We start from the raw sequence: 12414 nt of genomic DNA, 5'->3' as shown, positions 1-12414 counted from the left end.
AAGATTCGCGTCAAACCACTTCCAAAGCGATTACTTACTTTAGGAATGATTCAAAAACGAGAAACTAGGATTCATTATGATCTGAAGCCAAGGGACGCGTTAAGCGTCGTTTTTCTATCTGAGAAAAACTGCTCCAACGGCGAAAACGGAATGGTTTTCTCAATCGCATCGTGGCGGGAGACCCAAATAATAAATATTAAAGGTGACTTTGTCCAAAATGCGACCGTCTTTTTCACAGGTGAGACAGACTGATTAATCACAGGATTAGGAAAGAATGTTATCTGTTCCCTACCTGGATCGAGACTGTGATTTAAAATCGCGAATGGATTATTTTTCCCAAAAAGTTAAAAATGATCGGAGCTTAAATTGTAATATTTCCTTTATCCACATTAAGCCATATGAATAAAAATCAAAATTCAACTTTACTTTACCTGAATCGAGCAGTCGAGCAGTTAGATTGAATTTTTTCTATGTTTGGTATGAATGAAAAAAACAACTAAGTCTTTACTTTTCGAAAATGAAAGTTTACTCGATTTCGTATGAATAAAACAGCATTTATCAGGCATTTACTTCGTAATTATCAAGTTTGCTCATGAGCATACTTTACGTTTGAAAACACTTTAATTCGTTTTGATATCATATTCGATTTATGTTTAATGCTGGTATCTTGCGCTTAAAGTAAAATAAGTTAAAAATATACTTTGAAGCGCCAAACATTCCTTTTTCACTAGTTTGAGGCATTGATACTGAATCTGCAAAAATTGGATTAACAAAACTTACAAACTACGCAAAGGAGGAGATGACGACAATTTTAAGCAGCTGTACAGGTTTAAGGTAATATTATACTATCAGGCACGTAGCGTAACCGGCACGGCACGTTTCATGCAAGACAAATATAATTGCGTGTGTTTCAAATACGTATGCGTATATATATAGCGGAACGGCTCCGGGCATACACAGCACATTTCAGACAAATGCATGAAGGAATTCTCGAAAAGAATATTTTGCCGGTTTCGGGCACGAACTACACGGGCGAATAGCACCATACATACAAATCAAACGTCGAAGTTCGTGGTATGGGTGCGTTCGTCGCTCTTCGGTACGGCATCGGTTCAATCACCAGAAGCTACGCTTGTCAACGCGAATTAACTCTCTCGCTCCGAAAGCAAATTTCTCCGCACCGTATGCGCTGCCGGTCCGTACAGAAAAGTTGCTATGCCTGATAATATAAATACATCATGTATTTGTCTGCCCCTGTCGGTACGTGCCGTTTATGCTACGTGCTGGATAATATAAAACCGCCTTTAGTCGAGAAATGTTATTTTTTAGCAATACAGTAACCTTTCTACACAACTATGGAGAAACCAGATGTGGAGAGTTGTAGAATATGCAAAAAAAACAAAATTTCCTGCGTTATGTTGGCGATCCCGAATTCCCTCTTTATTACTTAAATTTTAGATTGGTTTCAGTTTTTTCTTTAACAGCGGTCTTCCTCCAGCACATCCGCAAACACAACATCTGTTTCTTTTTGCTTGGATTGGTTCTTTCCCTTTCTGCCGCGGTCGCTGCCTTCCGGTTGCTGGGAATCGACTATCTGATCAATGATTTTTCCAATTCCGCGTTTACCGCTTCTGATCGATTTCTCAAATAAACAATCCGACTGTAAATTTAAGATTGCAAATTAGTATTTTTAGTAACAATGAAAAAACTCAACTTACCATTGTTTACCAAAATATATTCTTCAAGGACCTCGATGTTTTTGTCGTCAAAATCGTCGTAATTGCACTCTCTATCCAACAAAACAAACAAATCACAAAACAGGCAAGCAAAATGTCGTTTTGAAATCAAACCGAAACAATCAGCTAACAAATGTTTGACAATGTAAAAACTTTGTTCGAAATTCGAACATGCGTTAAAATGAAATTAGTAAAATAAACTTTTATGCTTCTAAGCAGCGATTTTTTATTAAAAATAACTCATTTTTCTAGTCTAGAAATTTGAAAAAAAATCACTTTTTTTCTTTCATATTTGTTTAGTTTAGTCATTTAAGAAAATACCCTAGGACTTCTCGGAAATCCGATTATTTACCGAGTTAGAGCTATTTTAGTGATGCGGTATCTAACCTGGTACGGCCATAACAATAAACTTCAAACGCGTTTTTTTTTCAAACTGGCGTACACGATATTCTACTGAACCGATTTATGTGGAATTTATATGAATACAATCTGTATGCATCTCTCTATGAACCTCTAAAAATAATATTTTTTTTAAATAAACTATTTAAAAAAAAATCGGGAAACATAAAAAAAGCGTTTTAAACCAGATTTTGTTTTTCAAACGGCCGCTTTTTTTGTCAAATAACCTATTTTTGACTTGTCCGCGGTTCATGCGATAGCGGTATCTTTACTGATTGAGAATCTGTTCGATTTTTTTTTGTATCAGATAACCAGAAGGACTGGAATCGTGTACGCCATGGCACAACTTTTTTTTTTAACCCTATCTTTTTTTAACCGCTCTCAAGTTATGAATATTTTTTCTTCGTTCCATTTTTGTTTTATTGTCAAAAGATAGATGAACAAATAATGATATAATGGGTAGTAAAAACATTCTTTGTTTTATTTATACGGCTCGAAAAAACGTCCGGAATTCGTGTCCCTACACTAGAATACCCTCTTAAATAATAACCAAAATATCCGAACACTTCACTTCGCAACATCCGAAAAAAAATCCACGAACATTCATTATTTTCCGACTTTCCAGACAGGGGGCCCCCTTAAACCTACTTGAAAGTACTCAACTGGGAAGTCCTCAAATCCAAACAAATCTACCATATTCACCAGATTCTACACCGTTCGATTGTTCCTTGTTCCGTTCAATGGCAAATAGTGAAACTGATCCGCAGTTCCGCTTATATGAAGACATAGAAAATGGTTATAGCCACAAAATACGAAGATTTTCACCGCAACGGTATTTGTGCTCTGCCAGAAAGATAGGAAAAAGCAGTAGTTGGCGATGGAAAATTCTAGAATGAAGATTCTGATGGTGAAATGGAATTAGAAAAACGTGGAACATGGAGAATCGATTTTCCGATTTCGATTTCTTCAGGAAATGAGTCGATAATTTGCCGAAAAGATGGCCGAAAGTTGTAGCTCCATATAGAGCAGCGGTACTCAACCATATGGGCCACAAATACGTGTTAGTCATGGTGTCGCGGGCCACAAAAAATAATAGATAAAGAAGACACAACCGCATTGTCAATAGAACTACGAAATTATTGGCGAGATGGCGAGAACAAACATGAAATAAATTTCATAATAAACTTCTTCGATACAAATATTTGATAGCAATGACAAATGCCGACAAATGAACGCTTTCGCTGAGTGAGGAGCGCGAACGTTTCGCGAAACAAATTGAGCATTAACATGTACTGTTGATTGCTCGCTGTCTAGAACACTGAATCTGAAATCCTGAACTTCTTGAATATCTAAGTAGTTTTTCAACATCTCTCAGCTAAATTACACCTCCAACGCAGAACGGTTACATAAAACCCGAACCAAATCATCTAAAGATTTTCACCGAAAAGCACAACTCTCAAGCTGAAAAATATTTTACGTCACTCTCAATCCGGAAGCGGATCGACAAAAAATCACAAACAAGTTATTCACGATTTATCAGTCATCCTACTAGCGATCAGACGGCAGCAAGGCTTTCCAAATGATAGTTCTCAAGGTCTAGTTATTTAGTTTAGTTTTTCAAATAGGTTTTTTTCAAGGGTAGAGGCGGATTAACTGAGAAATCTCAAAAACTCTATAATTCAAAACACCAATAAATCCAAACACACTCTTGAATTCTCAAACGCTTCTTTCAGCCAAAAATAAAAATGAAAGAGTAGAAATAAATATTTGGTAGAAAGTTATAGTGGCCCTGAAAAGGACCGATGAGCTTCCGTTGTTTTGTAGGTGCAGCTGAAGATGGATGATTCATGATTCATTCTTGTTTTTCATTCATTCATTCGAGAACAATACACGTAACGCACTCAGTGTGAATTGTATGCATTTTTCTCGTACTACGCATAATGCGGCTCCAGGCGATAATATTTCAGTTTGTGTTTCCAATAGTTTGATTTCAAAGCAGATTTGAACTATTGAAACAAGTTTTTAGTCAATAAGTAAACACACCTTTTATTTTTCGAATTTAGTGATTCACACTCCACCCCAAACGCAATGCTCTCGTTTTAGAAATTTCAAACTTTCACCCCGTACAGATTCAAATATGAAGTGATGCAAAAATACAGAGGCACTCTTCACCGGCATGCAAATCGACGCGGTGTCCCCACCGAACAAAATTGCACCATACTGTGCGATATCTATCTTTCACTCTTTCTCAGAATCGAGCATAACCGCTGCGTGTGACATCAGTATTAAGATAGAATGCTGTCTGATAGCTAGAGCGAGATGACTTGAATGATGATGATGATGATTTCCAGAATTAAAGAGGCTTTTTCATCAGTTTGTTCGCCTCTAGTCTTGAAAAAGACTAAAATGGAAAACTAAACTTAAATCTATAGTGTGGGGGCGGCGGAGCATCGAAACAAATGTTCACCTTAAGTTTTCCACCGAAGAGCCCAATCTCAACGCTGAAAAATACCTTACGCCAATTCTAATCCGGTAACAACAATTGAACAATTCACGCCCGTCTGATTAGCACTGTTATTTAATTGTTATACCTTGGCTATGAGAACATGATAGGGAAATGTGTCTTCTTCAAATTTTCTTTAACTTCAATCATTTATGGGTTAGAGAACCATAATGTATAACGTACCGAAAAAAAATTAGAAAATTTTCGATTTGATTGGAAGGCAAACCATAAAAATACATTCAGAGCTATAATAATTATGGACGTTAGAAATATTTCATAAAAAAAATGTGACCTATTTTCTGATTTGGTACCATTACTGAAAGACATAATCTTACATAAAAAAATAGGTAATTATTTCATATTCATATTTTCATATCCATATTTTCATTTTTATTCACTAACGTCAACAATATTAACATTGTTTGATGTGTAAATGTGTAATGTGTCATACTCCATTGCCCTCTGCTCATGTTTCCAAGATGATTTCTTATGTTTTCGTGATTTTTAAACATACGAAATGGTAACGGGCCAATCGGGCCAACCAGAAGAGCCCGGTGGGCTGCAGGTTGAGTATGGATGATATAAAGCATAAGCATATATTGAAACGAGAAAAATCTCAATATAGAATGTTCTAAAACAAGCATATATATATTTTGTTTCTACGAGAAAAAATCTCATTTTACACAATTTGACGCATTTTCTACAAACAGTAATACCATTAGGATAGATTGGCGCAGTGGCGATATCGTTACCAATGAAGTTTTAGCGAGGTGCGTTTATTCATGCTTGAAAATACCATAAAGATGCCAAATTCATCGTATTTGCCCGATATGGTCATCTGTGATCTTTTCCGTTTCCCGAGGCAGGAGTGAAACAATGAATTAATGACGATTTACCGACAATGGTGACATAAAGATGGAATCATTGAAGGGATTCGAAGTACCTCGGATATTCATTTGTAGGGAAAAGACGGACAAAGTAGGGAAGACGGACACCCCTGTAAATTACATTTTTATTTCAAATTTTAATGATGTACAAACTTTCAATACAGTGTATCAATACGTTTGACACTTACTGTGTCCACCTAGCTGGCTTTCTGTTTAAATTATAAATAAAAAAAAACAGGAATCTACAAAGAGCAGCTCGATGTTAATTTTCTTCTGCAAAAAATAAGGTTTTCATTGTTATCGAATAATTTTTGGGGCATTTTACGTTACGTGATTGTTTCACCATCGCTTCCCTTCCAAAAATATTGACGAAAATAAAATACTAATCAAGTCGGATAAGACGAACACTCCACCGACAAAGGACAAACATTTTGTTTTGAAAACAAGTTGATTATATCCTCCTTCTTCTATTAACAGATTCCCACTAAGTTTGCAAGTGCAATCACATATCATGGACGCATCAACAGAGCGGTTTTCAAAACGTAATCCGAATTGGTCATCCCGAACACCGGAAGCTATTTTAGACATGAAAAAATGAAAAAAAATAAAAGCCCTACTAGGTGACTTTAGTCTAGCCTTTTTGTTAGATCATTTTTAATGCATATTTGAAGATCTCCAAAACTTATCGAGCACATAAAACTGAATTTTCAGCTAGTTCCCCAATTATTCACCCTTCCCCAATTATTCGTAGGAGGTACGATTTTAACACTAGATTTCCCAAGCATCCCTTCTTTGTCAATATAAATTCTTAGCTATTCTTTAACACTAGATTGCCCAAGCAAGTCATTTTGACTACTTTTTAATTTCAATTAGAAAAATAATTAGGACACATTATGACACAATTTCTAAAAAAGTTGTGCTTTTTGTACAACTTATTAATACGTTTTTGGTCATAATTATTTTTCTAATTGAAATTGAAAAGCAGTCAAAGTGACTTGCTTGGGCAATCTAGTGTTAAAGAATGGCTAAGAATTTATATTGACAAAGAAGGGATAATTAATCGTATAACTCGAGAGCTAGTTGAGTTCAAAAATCATGAAAAATGTGCATCGGAAATGAGAAAAAGTTCAAGAATGGATCTATAGGTAGATTGATCCTCTTTTCCCCCGCAGATGCATTGCAACAAGCCCCTTCATTATGTCCAAGGTGATACATTTTCTTATTACACACTTTTATGCATTGAAAAAGCCCCCGGGGGGCTTGATAATTAATTCAGCACAACGAGAAAGTTGAACTGGTCATTTCTAGGAGCAGCCCCCTAATTGCTACGTAATGTTTTTGCAAGCAAGTGTGTACACAAGTTCTTCTGGGCTGTCCAGCGCACGAAGACCTTCACCCAGACCTTCGGAATGTTGAAACAAAAGACTTCCAGAAGAAGCCCGGAGCCCTTCTTTACGAGGCGGGTCGTGAGATTCTGGTTTTTTTCTTTTGCTTCTTGCTTTCGAACCGAGAAGAATATACAACCGTTTTCGTTTGCCTCGTTTTCTCCGATGGCAGCAAACCGAACATGAGCGGCCCCGGCCACCAAACAACCGGTTGGGACGTCTCGAGATAACGGTGAACGTTGATTACCATTGTTCCGATGGCTGGGATCCGATTACAGCCAACAGGCGCAAGACTTTGGGTCTGAAATTTATCGGAATTAATCAGCGGCTTTGACATTTTGATAAAGGTCGTGCCTCTAATTGTACCCGCGAGGGGAATCGCATCTATTATTAGGTTCGTTTCGTGATATAAAATTTTTAGTGGATCAATCCGAGATGGCACAAATTTGTCAGTTGAGTGAGGTGTGAACCGCACTAATTACGTAAATGAAGCATAACCAAGCAGTTGTTTACCTTTTAAAATATGCGTTGAATACATTCTGAATATCAAATATTCCGCCTACTTACCGCAGTAGAAGTCACGCCTCAGGGTCGAATGATTCTTGCGAATTCGCTTTTTGGACTTTTTCCTTTTCACTTTTTTCTTGTGGTTCACATGTACTATATTGAACTCATCATAATCAAACACATCGCAATAATTTTTATCGTCATCATCAACCGTTTCGTTCTCCCCACACTCCTCACTTCCCCCTGTCCCATGATTTTCTTCATCTTGTTCGTCATCGTTATAATTACTGTTGCCATTGGCCGTTTCGTTCGACTCTTCGTAACATTCGCAATCACTGTTCACTTTGTCACAGCCAACACAATACAAATTTTCACCAATGCTATTAATTAGAAATTCATTTTCACTGAACTCCTCATCGTCATCGTCGTCATCATCATCCTCTTCCTCCTCTTCTTCCTTTTCTTCTTCATCGTCATTCCTCGCCTGACTTGGATTCGTTTTCCCATTAACTGAAGGAAATACGTTCGCCAGTGATATCGTATGCTGCACTTGAACTTCCTTGTCATTGTTGATGTCACTCGAATTTCGACTAATTTTCCGAGACGCTACCAGCTGAAAATTAGTGTCAGCTTTACCGGAAGCTGCAGCCGATCGCGAGCATTTTAAATCTTGCGTCAATTCGGATTCGTTCGTTTTGTCATGTTCCGCATAAATTGGCGGCTCCGATGGACTTCCGTATGCGCGCACCTCGTGAAATAGATGCCGTTTCGCTTTACCCTTCTGCTTTATCGCTCCGCTACATCCTTTTCGTCGTTTGTCCGGATGTGGAAACATGAAATCCATCGCAGCCTCGGCTTGCTTCTCCTGAAAGTATCGCTTCTGGATGTTGTTCTTGAAACGGATCGTCTCACTTTTGGTCGCAATGAACGAATCATAGTAGTCGTTATCGTCCTCAATAGTCTCTCCGTTGTGGTCCCGATAAAACTCCTTAATCGCAGCCTCATTGAGCTTCTTCTTTTGGATATAGTAATGCTTCAATCTTCTAAGATGTTCTTCATAGAACGCTTCGAGATCATGGATTTCCTGGTTGTATCTTCGATCGTTGCAAAAATTCTCAAAATCTTGCGCGAAATCGGGTACCGGTGCATCGCCGAACTCATCCCCCAGCTTGACCCAATTCTCGTCGTACAAGTCTCGGAATATGTCTTTGCCCTGAACCCGCGCCTTCCGCAGCGATCGCTTCCGTTTCGAAGAGTTCCTCTGAACAACCATCACCCGTTTGAAGTACCCATCTCGACTGACAGCAAGTTTCGGTTTTCTCCGCTGCAGCAAGGTGGACTTCTTCGACTTCCTCCGGAACAGATTCTTCGGCTTCGTAAGAGTCAAACTGAAGCCCGAATCCCTGGAGGACATCGATTTGAACGATTCGTTCTTGGTCTTTGGTACGGCTAGACGTGGAGCTGCGGATAGTATCGAAAGATCCTCCTCCTGACCCAGATTCAATTGCTTCCAAATTCGGCCCGTGTTGATGGAATAAAATTCCTTGTTCTTCGTGAACGGGTTCTCCTTTATCCGCAACGCGTACGGGATACTGTTCTCCGGAGAGGGAACCTCCGTATCGTCGAACACCGTTTGCTCATAGAAGATGTTGTTCTCCTCCTCGAAATAATTGCTCGGGAAGATGAACTTTGGCTCGGGGCGGTCCCTCGAGGTGCGACCTCCGGCTTTTTCAAGCGCGAAGTTTTCGTGACTCTTGAAAGTACTGTTCCTGCAATCCTCAAAGTCGAGCGTTGCCGTTTTATCGGCCGCCTTCTTGGCTTTCTTTTTGTACTTATTTTTCGCATTTTTGAGCTCAATCGTGTGGCTCTGCATATCCTTCTCGTCGACCTTGATATCAATGTCGATCAAATCGAGAGCCGAATCGTTGCTGAGCTGACGGTTGAGATTATCCGACTCTTTGTCGCCCATATCAGCCTTTTTATCGTGGCTACCAGCGTCCACATCAACCGCCGGTATCCGAATGACGATGCCCTCTCTCGATTTACTTCGAATCATCTTGAACGTCTGGGTGTTGATTTTCGGCCGAATGTCTTTGAGTGACGATGTTTTCGAACCGTTTTGACTGGCTTTGTTGAGATTCATGGAAATTTTGTTCAAACTGGATGTTTTTGGACGACTCACCACTTCCGCTTTCGTCGTCGCAACCGGGCTGGTAGTGTCCTCCGTGTAGCTATCGAAACTGGTCTCCAAGTACTTCTCGTTAACGTGGGTTATCGATTGAATGGAAGCGTTCGGCTCGCAGTAGGTTTTAATGGTTACCAAGGTGGGCAATTCCTTCGTTCTAGTCGAAGTGCTGAAGCTACTACGAAAGGATTTCTTCGAAGAAGCGTTGGTGTTGTTCAGGGTGTTGCTCTCAATAGTAAATGTGCTTATGCTGTAGAAGGATTTATCGTCAGCATCATCCACTTTCCGACTTGAAGATTGTTCGCGTCGGTCAGGTTCATGGATCGGGTTAATAGCTTGATTCTCATCCTCTTCGGGAATAATTTCCGAAGCGTTGATATTTACATGAGAAATATTTTTAGCACGGCTATTCGACTCGATGGTATCATTGGAGGTGAGCGTGTTATAGGAATCAGTACTTTCTGATTTGAGATCGCTTGGATTCACCGTTTGTACCTCGATTTCACGGGTCTTTCTGAAACCTTGCTTCGAGGGTCTCGGTGGTTTTTTAATTTTGGCCTTTTCGACATTTTTGGTAACATCACAGGTTTTTTCAACCAGGTTTTGATTTTCACTAACATACCGATCGTTGATTTCCTGGAGCGCACGGATCTTCTCATCGAGGGAGGCATCATTGGATTCCAGTTTTTCCTCGAACGTGAGCTCATGGATAGGCCTAGAAGGTGCCTCCTTTGTTGTCGCATTACTGGCCGCCTCATTGCTACTGCTTGATTTCGTCAGCTTGTCCGGCTGCTTTATTACCTTTGCCTGACCCTCGAACTCATTGATATTGACCAAATTTTTCGTGGAACTCCGTAGTGCAGCGGCGGCATTACGCTTTCGGCCCCGTTCCAGATAACTTTTCCGGATACTGATGCGCTTGAAGGAATCGCTTCGCTTGAAGCTCTGATCTATGCTTGATTTGTCTTTTTGCTTTTTCTTCGTCTTCAGCAAGTTACGAATCGCTTCAAACGTGATGGGCTTCATGTTGGCTGCTGCGTATCCACGCGTTCGCGCATTCCCCTAACGCAGCGCCGCTCACACCACAGTGAGGCATTGGTTTCTATACCTCATAGTTGATTGTTGCCACAGTTCTTCTACACGCATGGTGTCTAGAAATGAAATTAAAATTACCTTCCGTGCTTGAAATTAGTTATATTTAACTACACCAGGGCGTGGTTCACAGGCGAGCATGTTTTTATCGGAACGGTTCGACGTTATTAGCTATATAAGTTCATGGTTTTACACTCTTAAATAAATTTTTTGCCTACATTCACACTCAGAGCCTCTGCTCGACGTGGAATCTGAGAACGGAATCGATTCGGAGAGTCGACAGTGTGTTGTGGAGGAAAAAAATCACATCGTGGCGCAATTCTGATCTTTTTTTGAACTTTTCGTTTTCTTAAATCTGTTGGAGGCTAGATGAAAAGAAGTATCGCATCGGTTTTCATGTTGTCAGGTGAAGTTGTCAGTAATTTTAGTATGGTTGAATCACACGTAAGCTTCGTTGATTTCATATTAAAAAAAGGTGTTCGCACCTGACGTTTCGAATGCAGAATAAAAAATAATCAAAATTTATAAACACGTCCACCGGAAATGTGCATTATAGTGCCAATGAATGTATGGAAAAAATGACCTTCGAATTTCGAAATCAAGGTTTTCGAAAAAAAAGATGCCAAATGTCTTCAAATTGCATGAAACGTCGAGATTTAATTTTTTTTTTTATCAAAAATCGACTTTTCAGACGAAAAAACAACCAAGTGTCAAAAGTCAATTTTTGACCAAAAATGTTTCTTTAAAATAACAGTAAATCTCAACGTTTCATGCAATTTGAAGACAATTGGTACCAATTTTTTTTCGAAAACTTCGATACGCACAAACTTTATACGCACACCCCTTCCCTCCCCTTGAGCGATTTTTTCGGTTCCCAAAAAATTTAAACTTAGACGGTTGTACGACACTAGTAAATGATTAAGCCGATATTTTGCATAGGGTAGTTTTTCGTGGGAATCAATATTTTTAACCATTTGAAAATTCGAAATGGCCATTTTCATTGGCACTCTAATGTGTATAAATGCAACCCGCATTGCGTGCATGAAGCGCTCCGCGTCCAGTATTCTTTCGTCCAGCAGGCAGTAACCAGTGTTTCATCGACAGAAGGAGAATAAAAGTACAGTTACATCTCACTGACGGTGCAAGTTTCCTACGTGTGAACGCACAATGGTGTAATTTCTTTCCAATAGCGCGAGTAAGAAATACCAATTTTCTAACCGATACACCATTCGTTCTTCCATCCAACGTGGAAATCCATTCACGGCAACTATCACAAGCAGTTCTTTTCAGAACTATTTATTGAGAGTTATGTTCTCCAGCGAGTGATAATTATGAATATAATTCTGACGGGTTGCGATTACGCCGGAACAATTACGTGGGCAATACGGATACACATCTCGGCATATGACCAGCTTGTATATTGTTCTCGCGAGATCAAGAATGAATCATGAATAAACCAACTGCTCCTACAAAACCACGCAAAACTTTAACCAATTTTCAGGGTCGTCAGAACTTCTTACTAAAAATTATTTCTAAAATTTCGATCCATCCAAGAGCAATATCCGAAGTAATAAAAAGCAGTTTATTTTTATGATTTTGATGCTGGTGGAGAGCTGAGTTTAGGAGTGTGTTCAGACTTATTAGTGACTTTTTTAGAATAATCATTCAATTTTCAATATTTTTTTAGAACATTGTTTTCGAGTTGAAGTGACTCCAAAAT

At 39.1% G+C, this 12414-nt stretch overlaps 1 protein-coding gene across 13 annotated transcripts in view; it reads right to left on the bottom strand.

Moving 5' to 3' along the window:
• Window positions 1-12414, bottom strand: part of LOC129767350 (disco-interacting protein 2) — a 274317-nt gene that overhangs the window by 39332 nt on the left and 222571 nt on the right. For 10 of the 13 annotated variants that reach the window (XM_055768109.1, XM_055768111.1, XM_055768110.1 and 7 more), the window contains exon 2: window positions 7478-10753. The exons of the other annotated variants lie outside the window; for them this stretch is intronic. In XM_055768109.1, coding sequence (XP_055624084.1) covers window positions 7478-10628 — 3151 coding nt within the window. In that variant the 5' untranslated portion in view covers window positions 10629-10753. The remainder of the gene's footprint in view (window positions 1-7477; window positions 10754-12414) is intronic. 13 annotated transcript variants of the gene reach the window in all.

The sequence above is a fragment of the Toxorhynchites rutilus genome, chromosome 2 (assembly GCF_029784135.1).
Source record: "Toxorhynchites rutilus septentrionalis strain SRP chromosome 2, ASM2978413v1, whole genome shotgun sequence".
In the NCBI taxonomy this organism is placed as follows: domain Eukaryota; kingdom Metazoa; phylum Arthropoda; class Insecta; order Diptera; family Culicidae; genus Toxorhynchites; species Toxorhynchites rutilus.
Note: the sequence above shows the minus strand (reverse complement) of the source record. Positions and strands in the feature narration are given on the sequence as shown.